The sequence below is a fragment of the Ursus arctos genome, unplaced genomic scaffold (assembly GCF_023065955.2).
Source record: "Ursus arctos isolate Adak ecotype North America unplaced genomic scaffold, UrsArc2.0 scaffold_24, whole genome shotgun sequence".
Classification (NCBI taxonomy): Eukaryota; Metazoa; Chordata; class Mammalia; order Carnivora; family Ursidae; genus Ursus; species Ursus arctos.
In genome coordinates, this window is record NW_026622919.1 from 34,346,492 (window position 1) to 34,358,927 (window position 12,436).

The 12,436-nt window shown below is 37.7% G+C and overlaps 1 protein-coding gene across 2 annotated transcripts in view; it reads left to right on the forward strand.

The window, feature by feature from the left end:
• Positions 1 to 12,436, forward strand: part of USP32 (ubiquitin specific peptidase 32) — a 197,259-nt gene that overhangs the window by 114,465 nt on the left and 70,358 nt on the right. For both annotated transcript variants that reach the window (XM_026517507.4, XM_026517508.4), the window contains exon 6: positions 11,787 to 11,918. In XM_026517507.4, coding sequence (XP_026373292.2) covers positions 11,787 to 11,918 — 132 coding nt within the window. The remainder of the gene's footprint in view (positions 1 to 11,786; positions 11,919 to 12,436) is intronic.

Below are 12,436 nucleotides of genomic sequence, written 5' to 3' on the forward strand. Positions count from 1 at the left end.
CTCTTTTTTTTTTTTCTTTTAAGATTTTATTTATTTATTTGACAGAGAGACAGCCAGTGAGAGAGGGAACACAAGCAGGGGGAGTGGGAGAGGAAGAAGCAGGGTCCCAGCAGAGCAGGGAGCCTGATGTGGGGCCCGATCCCAGGACCCTGGGATCAGGCCCTGGGCCGAAGGCAGAGGCTCAACAACTGAGCCACCCAGGCACCCCGGCATCTGACTCTTGTTGGCTCGGGTCATGATCTCAAGGTCGTGAGATCGAGTCCTGCAGTCAGTTCTGTGCTCAGTGGGGGGGGGCCTGCTTCTCTCCTTCTGCCCCTCCCCCTAAATAAAATGTTAAAAATTAAAGATCAGAAACTTAAAAGCTGTAAGAGCAAATACAAGAGAAGTCCCATGAGACCGTGAGCTGATATTTCAGCAGAAACTTCGCAGGCCAAAAGGAGTAGCATGATATATTCAAAGTGCTGTAAGGAAATAAACCTACAGCCAAGAATACCTGGGAAGGTTATCACTCAGAATAAAACGAGAAATAAAGAGTTTCCCAGACTTCCAAACAAAAGTTAAAGGAGTTTATCACCATTAAACCAGTCTTATAAGAAAGATCAAAGGGACTTCTTTAAGTGGAAAAGAAAAGGCCATGACTAGAAGTAAGAAAATTATGAAAGAAAAATATCTGACTGGTAAAAGCAAACATATAGTAAAGGTAGTGCAACCACTTACAGTGCTAGTATGAAGGTTAAAAGACAAGGTAGTAAAGTCTACTATTTCTAAATAATTAGTTAAGGGATACTCAGAATAAAAAGTGAAATACGACATCAAAAACATAAAATGCGGGGGCAGATGGTAAAAATGTAGTGTTTTTAGAACGTATCTGAGTTTACATGACCACAAACTTAAAATAGACTGCTATATACACATTCAGGTGTTATATATGAATCTCATGGTAACCGCAAACCAAAAACCTGTAATAGATACACAATAAAGAGAAGGGAATCCAAACATAATACTAAAGAAGGTCCTTCAGTTTTCAGAGTATAGGTCTCCTCTCTGCTTGATTAAATTTATTCCTAGATATTTCATTCTGTTTAGTAGTTGTGTATAAATGGGACTGTTTTCTTAGTTTCTCTTCCTGATAGCTCATTGTTAGTGCAGACCGAGCACTTACTAGAGGAGGTACTATACGCACTCCGGGTATATCATCTTGTTTAATCCTTACGCTCTCCCTGAGGTTCATTTTATCCATATTCTAAAGAGGAGGAAACTAAGGCTGTGAGAAGTTAAAGAAACTTTCTCAAATCAGATGATTAATCGGTACCAAAACTGGGATGAAGACAGTTTATTGACACACACTCTTGTTATTCTTCAGTCTTTTCTGAGTAGCTTGTAATTAGAGATAAAAGGAGTTGGTCATGTGGTTATTGTGGTTGTGGTGCACCATCTCCTTCAGACTCACTTCAGACAATCTTGCAGATTCAGTTTTCCAATTTCTTCCCCCCCCCTTGGGGTACTTACAAATGATTATATCTCTTCAATAATTAATTTCATTTGATCCAAGCAAGATCCTTGAATGATTGTATATTTACCAACAGTGAAATAGGCAATAGAAGAACAATGATTTTATGAACTATGTTTTAAAAGTAAGTTGAGTTATTTTCTTTAGTGTTGATCATATCTTCACATAATTTAGCTATATTTTTGGCAGAAAATATGTGTACCTATTCTTTCTTTCTTTCTTTCTTTCTTTCTTTCTTTCTTTCTTTCTTTCTTTCTTGTTTTCTTTCTTTCTTTCTTTTTCTTGTTTTTTTGTTTTTTTAAGTAGGCTCCATGCCCAGCGTGGAGCCCAGTGTGGGGCTTGACTTCACATTCTTGAGATCAAGACTTGAGCTGAGGGGCGCCTGGGTGGCACAGCGGTTAAAAGCGTCTGCCTTTGGCTCAGGGCGTGATCCCGGCATTCTGGGATCGAGCCCCACATCAGGCTCTTCCGCTATGAGCCTGCTTCTTTCTCTCCCACTCCCCCTGCTTGTGTTCCCTCTCTCGCTGGCTGTCTCTATCTCTGTCGAATAAATAAAGAAAATCTTAAAAAAAAAAAAAAAAAAGACTTGAGCTGAGATCAGGAGTCAGAGACAACTTACTGAGCCACCAGGTGCCCTGTGCCTATTCTTTCTTGTAAATATGTCTCTAAATAAACTAAGAAAGAGTTTTCGGGATTTCCTTAAAATGTATCATAAGAATGAATAAGCTTATTAACTCAGTGATTTCTTTTTAATAGTAGAATCGGATTTTGGGGGCACCTGGGTGGCTCAGTCGTTAAGCATCTGCCTTCGGCTCAGGTCATGATCCCAGGGTCCTGGGATCGAGCCCACATCGGGCTCCCTGCTCAGCGGGAAGCCTGCTGCTTCCTCTCCCTCTCCCCCTGCTTGTGTTCCCTCTCTCGCTGTGTCTCTCTCTGTCAAACAAATAAAATCTTAAAAAAAAAAAAAGAATCCAGATTTTGAGGTAATTAATGTAGCATTTGGGGCTAATTTTAGGGCCATAGACTTCATTTTGATAATTTTTCTTTTCCTATCTAACTTAAATTTATATTATCTCTATTTTAGCATTTATTATCTCAACTGAAACGTCATGTGTTATTATATTCCCTTGCCACATTTTAGTTGGTATTGCTAGCACCTTTTTTCAACAAGAAAAAAGTACTTCAGTGATTCTTTGACCATAAACCCCTAATAAATCTGCATACCCCTTCTTCATTATCCTCTTATCTGGCTGTACGTGATATAAGGATTACAGCCATTTTAAGTAGGTCTCAGAAGGTCATTGTGTTTATGAACAGGTTGCTTCCTCAGCAGTGTTAAAGAACTATGTTACTGTTTGAAAATACTTGGATTTTGCTGCTTTTTTTTTTTTTTTTTAAATGAGAATCCAGTTCTGGCATTAAAGACCTGTTTCTGTAGCTGCAGCCTCTGGTAAGGTGAGACTTGATTAGGATGTCCCCAAATGTAGGCGTTATTTAGAATGTTGAGAGTATGGTGTGCTGCTGTTGTGAACCAGAAAAAATTATACCTATAGGTGGGTGATAAATTCAGTCATATTTAACTAGTAAAGTGTAAGTTTTGGTATTGACCTATGAATTGCAAGTAGAGTAATTACTGCAGTCATTACCTCTAACTTCTTTAAGTGAAAATAAAGTAAGTTCCCTTCCCTCTTCCCAGGAATTCAGCTGCCAATTCATGTAAAATGTTTGGATAATACTGATATACATAATTTACTTTAGCTTGCTTTTGGCAAATATTCGGTAACGAATTGCATGCAGTCTATAACCAAAATATGAACAGATCACATAAGCTTAAAAGGGAACTGTAAAGCATGGTTTTAATTGGTGACCATGACAGTCTGATCATTTTTTTCTTTTAAATATCTTCTACATGTCTTTCCACATTTCTCCTTAAGCAACGAAATTGTGTTTTTTAAGGAGATTAATAAACAGTTCTCAAAAGTAAAAAAAAATTGAGAGGCAGTGTGATTTGTGTGTGTGTGTATGTTTCTTTTTTTATTATTATTATGCCATGTTAGTCACCATGTGTATGTGTTTCTAATTTAGTGTGTTGTAAACACCAGTTAATAAGAAGTACTTACTGAACTCAGTACCAAAAATTATAGAAATAAGAACACAGTTTCTATCAAGGCTGCTGTCTTCCTTGTTTTATTTCAGGATCAGATTTTTTATGTGCAGATCTATTACTTGGAAGAAAGTTTAGAATTTGAGCTGTTTCTCTGCAGGAACAGAAGAGGTTTCTCTTTCTCTCATATATTATAAGTGGAGTGAACAGATGACCTTATTTTGGAAGAGAAAACAGTAGTGCTATATTAATTTATATATCAGACTCCTGTGATTTCTTACTGTAAAATTTTTATTTTTTTTTTAAAGATTTTTAAAAATTTGAGTGAGAGAATGAAAGAGAGGGAGGGAGAGTACTGGAGGGGGGAGGGTCAGATGGAGAAGCAGACTTCCCACTGAGCAGGGAGCTGGACACAGGACTCCATCCTGAAATGCCAGTATCATGACCTGAGCTGAAGGCAGTCGCTTAAACAGATGAGCCACCCAGGTGTCCCCCCCCTTTTTTTAGGTGTTGGGTTTTGTTTTGTTTTGTTTTGTTTTTTTGAGAGAGAGAGAGGGGAGGGTCAGAGGGAGAAGCAGACTTCCCACTGAGCAGGGAGCCCGACACAGGACTCCATCCTGAAATGCCAGTATCATGACCTGAGCCGAAGGCGGTCGCTTAAACAGATGAGCCACCCAGGTGTCCCCCCCCTTTTTTTAGGTGTTGGGGTGTTTTTTTTTGTGTGTTTTTTTTTTGTTTTGTTTTGAGAGAGAGAGGGGAGGGTCAGAGGGAGAAGCAGACTCTCTGCTGAGCAGGAAGCACGGTTAAATTTTTAAATACTCCTTTTTAGTAAATTCAGTTATCTGGATATTTGAAGTAGATACCTCTGTTTTAAAAAACTGAAAGCTACCTGCTCATTCGAAGTTTTGCATATTTAAAAAATTAGTTCCAGTTCCAAAATCATTGGACCTTTGCAAAGGTTGATTCATCAGAAGGTTATAGTGTAGTGTATTTGGTATTTGGTTAAAAAAGAGAAATGTGGGGGCGCCTGGGTGGCTCAGTCGTTGGGTGTCTGCCTTTGGCTCAGGGCGTGATCCCGGGGTCCTGGGATCGAGCCCCACATCAGGCTCCTCCACTGGGAGCCTGCTTCTTCCTCTCCCGCTCCTCCTGCCTGTGTTCCCTCTCTCACTGGCTGTCTCTCTCTCCGTCAAATAAATAAATAAAATCTTTAAAAAAAAAAAAGAGAGAGAAATGTGTACTCTTGTATGAAAATTTTATCCTTTTGGTATCTCAGTCTTTCTTGATGATTTTGATGTAAAATTTTAAAAATTAATTCAGCCCGTCGATTATTTGAAACTATGAGCAATGATTTTCTGTAATTTGAGAAATCACACTGGTATAGATGATACAATGAAAGTATTGGAAATAATCTTCCCAAACCATCTAAGTGACATTCAGTTTAAATACATGTACATTCAGGGGTACCTGGGTGGTTCAGTCGATTAAGCGTTCGACTCTTGATTTTGGCTCGGGTCATGATCTCAGGGTCCTGGGATCAGAGCTCCTCTTTGGACTCTGAGCTCAGCAGGGTGTCTGCTTGGGATTCTCTCTCTTCCTCTTCCTCTGTCCCTCCCCTACCCCATGCTCTAGCTCTGTCTTGTGCGTGCATGCGATCTCTCTCTCTAAAACAAATAAATAAATCTTTAAATAAATATGTTCAAATTAATATAGTTATATGAAAACATGCAATTATGTTTTTTTCTTTTTCCTTTTTTTGATTACCTATATTTTAAATAATTTTTCATGCAACAAAATGTATTACTAATCTAGTAAAAACAAGTAATATAAATTTAAAAATTGGGACACTTGGGTGTCTCAGTCGGTTAAGTGTCTGACTTCAGCTCAGGTCATGATCTCTCAGTCCTAGGATCAGGCATGCAGCTCCCTCTCGGTGGGGAGTCTCCTTTTCCCTCTGCCTCTGACTATTCCCCCACTTGTGCTCTCCTTCTCTCTCAAATAAATAAAATCTTTTTTAAAAAATTTAAAAATTAATTAGTATTTTCAGTTTTTAACTTTTTAAAACATGTTATAACTTTGTCACTCAGTTGTTTATAGTTACTTTTAATAATTAATATGTAATTAGTTCTTTTTAAATGCCAAAGTGTAGGGTAACTTCATTGTCACTTAGAATCCTTGTTCCTAGATTTTGTGGATCATTAAGAGGACTATTCTAGGGATAGCCAAGTTAAGAACTTTCCAAGAGAGCATTATTCTTTCTGAAATGGGGACAAGTTGGAATCAGTGTACTTGACCCCAGGTACATACTGTCAAGGCCTTTTTTGTTTTCACCTATGGCAGGTATGGTGATTTCCATGTACTTTTCTGCTTCAGAGTAAATTAGAACACTGTCTGTCTCAAAATCTCAGTTCTTCCATCTGCTGATGTGTAATACTGTGCACAAAATTCTGTATTCCTATTTTTATTTTCATATTTTACTTTCAAAAGAATTTCATTCTTTGATCTTTTAAGTAAAAACCTCTCTTTTAGGTTTCAGGTATAGAGAACATCAGGGCAGAATAGGTAGTATAAAGGGAAAATAGAGAGACATTAGGTTTAAGTCCTGGGAGTCCCTTGAAAATCAAGCAAAAGGAATATAATTTTTCTTAAAATTTTGTGGAAGTTGGTAGAATATATGTTTTTATTTATTCTCCTTCTTATGACTATAGCATTTATACAGACACAGTACAGTTATGCATATTGATTTGACTCTCTCTGAATCATCTTGTTGATGAGTAAAAAAGTTTTCCCCCTAAATTTGTGCTAAAACTACTAAAGAATAGAGTAAGAATCTTTGAAAGTGGTGGAAATTTAGAGAACATTGTTCTTGTGTTCCTAGGTAACTTGTAAGTTATTGGAGGCCAAGGTTCCCTACTGATACCAAGCTTCATCCTTTATAGTTATAGTTATATAGTTAACATTATAGTTATATAGTTAACATCCTATATAGTTAACATTACTCTGAATATATATATCCTTGGTTCAACGAATAATTCTTATTTGTTCATTTAAAAAATATTAAATGACTGTTCAAAATGTGCCAGGTATTATTCTGAGTGTTAGAATATGGCAATGAACAAAATAGACCATAAGACCGTACTTACCTCAAGGAGGATATGTTCTAGTTGGAGGAGGCATCCAATAAACAAAACAAGTAAACTATGCCAGATATTGACAAATATTAGGATGCAGAGTAAAGCAGGGCAAAGGGATGAAGGAGTATCATCAGATGGGGCGTAGTTCACATGGTCTGGGAATGTGACATTTGAGTAAAGAGCTGAAGGAGTTGTTGGAGCAGCCGTGCAGATATCTTCGGGAAGAATGTTGAAAAGTTTTGAAACAGAGAAGTAGTATGATTCTGTATAAATTTTTCTTCTACAGTGATTTTTTTTATTATTAGTGAAATTAAATCCCCCCCCCGTTGTTATGAATTGTCTGTCTGTGCTTGTTGATCTGTTGTCCTAATGTTTTTTAATTCCATGTATTGATGATTTTAAATCTTTTATTAAACATCTGACTGGTCATCTCACTTCTGTTCTTGCTGCCCCCACCAGGCTATTCTCAACTTAGTGAAGAGTAATCCTCTAAGTCAGATCATGTCACTCCTCTGCCTCACGCCCTCGGGTGGTTCACAGTTTAAAACCAGAGTCCTCACAGTGACCTACGTAACCTGACCCCCATTTTTCCTTAGTCTTTATCTCCTACTACTGTCTCCCTCACTAACTCCACTTCAGTCACTCTGATCTTCTTTCTTTTCCTTGAGCTTGCTAAGCATGCTTTTGTCTTGAGGCCTATCTCCTTGTTCTCTCTGTGTAGAAAGTTTTTTCTCCACCATTTGCCCCCTTGCCTCCTTCAGATCTGTACTCCTGTCACCCTCACAGTGTGATCTTATGTAATCACCATATTCAAGCCCATGATATGCTTCTATTAAGTCCCTATTTAGGGCCATAGTATGCTTCATTTATTCAGATCTTTAATATTATTTTATAAAGTTTTCTTCATAAAAATCTCACATCTGAAAGTTTACTTTTAGATATTTGTTTCTTATGGGGATTTGCTGTTTTTTGTGTTTTTTCTCCTTAATGTTTTCTTACATGTTATTAATGTTATATAGAAAAGCATTGATTTTTGTATATGTATTTTGTGTATCTACAGATTTTTAAACTCAGTTATAATTTGTAAAAAAAAAAAAACAAACGAGTTTTTTGATATGCATTCTGCTCATATGCAAAGAATAATCTTGCTTCTTTCCTAATTTTATACTTCACATTTATATCTTACTGTATTGGTGAGAATTTTCAGATTCATGTTAAATAATAATCGAAGGGTTCTGTTTTAGGTTGGGAAGTAGAAAGATATGAAAGACCTTCACTCCCACTGTAATAATATGAAATCACCACATAAACTAAATAATCATACTCTTCTTTAAAGCCATCGCATGCAAAGAAATCTTAAGAGGGAGGGAGGGAAGGAAATAAGAGAGGGAGGGAGGGAGGGAGGGAGAAGGGGAGTCGGGGAGAGGAGGGAGGCTGAACTCCAGAGGGACAACGCCCTTCCTAGGTGATTGAGGGATGTAGGATGCTTTCATATCTCAGGCCAGAGGTTGAGATTGAGAGCAAGTCTGGCAGAGGAGTGAGCCTGCCTGAGGACAAGCTTTACTGGAATGAGGAGAAACCAGCCAAACTTTTGAGAAACCTGTTTTCAGATTTGAATCTGAAGGGACCCTAAATACAAAGATAGTTGTTTCTACCTGGTTCTCTCATGTGGAAACCTTGCTGAGACTGGGGGCAAGCTGAAAAGTGAAAAGAGATCTCTTGATTTGCAGTTTCATGGCCTAACAATTTTGAAATCTTAGACTGTTGAAAGCTTGCAGTCTCGAGGCTGTGTGGTCCCTAGGTGCTGTCATTTCATGAAGTCTCATAGTTTTGAAGTCTTGCAGTCATGCAATTTTAAGGTCTAACACAGGTTGGCAAAACGTTTTTTTAAAAAGGCAGATAGTAAATATTTCAGACTTTGTGGACCATACATCTGTTTATCACAATTACTCAGTTCTGCCATTGTAACACATGAGCAGCCACAAACTATGTGTAAGTAAATGGCATGGCTGTGTTTTAATAAAGTGTTATTTATATAAACATGCATGCAGCCTTGAAGCTGGAGTGTATGGACCCCTAATTTCAAAAACTAGCAGTTTCTGGGTTTTCCTGAATAGAAATCTGAACTCAGTTTTCAGAGCATTTGAAACAGAGGTAAACTTTGTCTAACCAAAGCTGCAGACAAGCTCCTATCCAACATCTGGTCTGATCAGTGATATCAGTCCCATGGAAGTTAGGGACTGGGCATTTCCTGTTTTCATCATTCCTTTGTGCTGATTGCTCATGCAGTCTGAAGAACATCCTTTAATATTCCTTTTGGTACAGTTCTGCTATTGGTGAATTCTCTCAGCATTGGTTTATCCAAAAAATCCTTCATTTTGCCTTTTTTTGGAAGGATATATAGAATATGAGATTAACAGTACTTTTTTTCTTTCAGCACTTTTTTCCCCCCATTGTCTTCTGGCTCCCTTGTTTCTGAAGGGAAATCATTGCTTATCTTATTAGTTCCCTTGTTTGTAATGTGTTTTGCTCCCCTCTGTTACTGCTTTAAAATTTTTCTATTAGCAATTTGTGACTTGCCTCGGTTGGTTTTCTTTGACTTTTTCTTGCACAGAGTTTATTGAAATCTTTGGAATTTGTGGAATTACAGTTTTCATCAAATTTGGGGATATTTCAGGCACCTGGGTGGCTCCGTTGATTAAGCGTCTGCCTTTGGCTCAGGTCATGATCCTGGAGTCCCAGGATTGAGTCCCCACATCGGGCTCCCTGGTCATCAGGGAGTCTGCTTCTCCCTCTGACCCTCCCCCATCTTGTTCTCTATTTCTCACTCTCTTTTTCAAATAAATAAGTAGAATCTTAAAAAAAAAAAAAAACAGGGGATTTTTATTTCAAATATTTTCTGCTGTCCCTCTGTGGGATCCCATGTGTGTTGTGTTGTTTGATATTATCTTATAGTTCACTAAGATTCTAGTAACTTTTCACCTTTTCTCTCCTTATGCTTCCATTTGGATAGCATTTCTGTTGCTTGGTGTTCAGATTCACTTATCTTTCCTCAGGAGGTTTTAATCTGCTATTAAATTTTCCAGTGAATTTTTTTATTTCAAATATTGTATTCTTTATCTCTAGTAGCTCGAGTTGGTACTTTTTAATAGATTCCATTTCTTTCCTCAATGTAGTCATGGTTTCCCTTAAATTCTTGAGATATTTCTAATAAATGTTTTAAGGCCTTGTTTGCTAATTCCATCATCTGTTACTTCTATAGCTTTCTGTATTGACTAATTTTTATCTTGGTTTTGGATCACTTTTTCTTGCTTGTTTCATATTTTTGTGGATGCTAGACATTGTGACTGTTAAGGCTAAGTGGATTCTCCCTTTAAAAGGAGTTTGTTTTCTTTTGATAGGCAACTAAATTACTTGTGGATCAGCTTGGCATTTTGAAGGATTTTTTTAAAGCTTTGTTGGGGCAGGTCTGGCGTAGCCTTTATTCTGGAATTAGTTCTTCCCCTTTTAATTAAGTGTGACCCTCTGAGTCTGTGAATACTCCCAGTGTTCAGTAAGGTGTCTCCACTCTGCCTGGTCAAAACTTAGGCATATCCAAGCCCAGCCTCAATGAATTTCTCTGTGTGCATACACAGCTTACTATTCTGCTATTCTGCCAAAACTCAACAAGAGTCCTGTGCAGATTTTTGGAGCTCTTTCTTTGTATAACTTTCCTCTCCAGTACTCTGCCCTGCAAATTTCAGCTGTCTTAGTCTCCCAGAACTACAGCTTCTCTGTTTAACTTAGTGAAATCTCACTGCTTAGGTTCTTCATACCTTACCAATGTCTGGAAAGTGACTGCAGGCAAAAACCATGGCAATGGAAGGACTCACCTGCTTGCTTTCTAAATATTACTTTAGTTCCTTGGGAGAAAAGCAGATATAAAATGTAACGATGGTTGGAGCTTATCTGTAATTTTTTATTGTACCTTCTGTTGAATGAGAAAAAGATACTCATGTTCTCATTATGCCCCTATTACTTATCACATTGTAAATCCTATTCTACCTCATCTGTCATTTATTGACCTTTGTTATTTATAAGATCCTTTTCATATTCTTTTTCATTAATTTAATAAGTATTGACTGTGTAGGTAGTCATCCTATCAGCAGGGTGAATCAGACATGGATCCTGCTATTAGGATGATTACAGTGCAGCCAGGAATGAAATAAGATAAAATCAGAGAGAGGCAGACTATAAGAGACTTAACTCTAGGGAACAAACTGAGGGTTGCTAGAGGGGAGGTGGGTGAGGGGAATGGGGTAGTTGGGTGATGGGCATTAAGGAGAGCACTTGATGTAATGATCACTGAGTGTTATATGCAACTGATGAATCACTAAATTCTCCCCCTGAAACTAATAGTACACTATATGTTAACTAACATGAATTAAAAAAAAAAAAAAATCTTTAAATCCAAGATAGAGATTGAAAATTGTGAAAAATTAGTATACATGAATGTTGTGTAGGAAGCCAAAAAGAAATGTCTCAGTTGTTTGTTCTTTTACATGTTGGATTTGAACAACTTACTTAATGGGAAATTGCAAACATTTTTTCTGATTTTGAAGCACTTTTATATTAATTTGAATTTAATTTTCATGCCGTTTTATTTTATTTTTTAATTTTTAAATTTATTTTAGAGCACTAGTGGGGGTAAGGGAGGGGCATATGGAGAGAGAGAGAGATAGAGAGAGAGAAAGAGAGAATCTTAAGCAGGCCGCACGCCCAGTTGGGCACCCAGCTCTGGGCTAGATCTCATGGCCCTGAGATCATGACGTGAGCTGAAATCAAGTCAGATGCTTAACGAATTAAGCCACTCAGGCACCCCAGTTTCCATGCCATTTTAGGTATAATGTATTTGTCTTTCAGAGTTTTGTTTAGGTAATTATTATTTTTAGCAATTGGATTGGAAAATTAAAATATATCCTTGGAAGTTATATGATCAGGATGAACTAACTGCCTGGAAGAGAAATCTGAGGTTTTAAATCTTATTTGATTTGACTCTCAGTGGAGGAATCAGACATCATTGATCTGGAGAAACGCTATTGGTTGCTAAAGGCTCAATCCCGGACTGGACGATTTGATTTAGAGACATTTGGCCCATTGGTTTCACCACCCATTCGTCCATCTCTAAGTGAAGGTAGGAATCATTCTATTTTCTATAAATGTACTTTGGTAAACATACCTGAAGCTATCTCTTATTTCTAATCAATGTATCTTAACTCTAAAAGACCATAATGTTACAAGTTTGCAAGTTTCATAGTGGAAAAAACTAAAAGGGGAATAAGATTGTAGTCTTGAGCTTCCTTTTCTACCTATGTAACCTTGCATAAATCAAGTTAACTCCCTGAACCTGAATATCCTCAAATACAAAATGAGTTTGACCAAGCTAGTCACTGTATTCCAATGAAGTATCTCAGCCACTGGTGCCGGGATTAGGGTGGTGGCCACCGCCTGGGTAGAGCTCCAGGTTTCCACGCATAACCCCAACTCTTCCTCACCTCGAGCGCCTCCACTTTTTTTCTTCTACATAAGAAGGTTCCACTGCTGTATCCACCGCACCCCACCCCCTCACCAAAAAAAAAAAAAAAAAAAAAAAAAAAAAGATTAAGAAACTATTGGACTGGACCATCTCTGAGGCCCTTGCTAGCTCTAAAC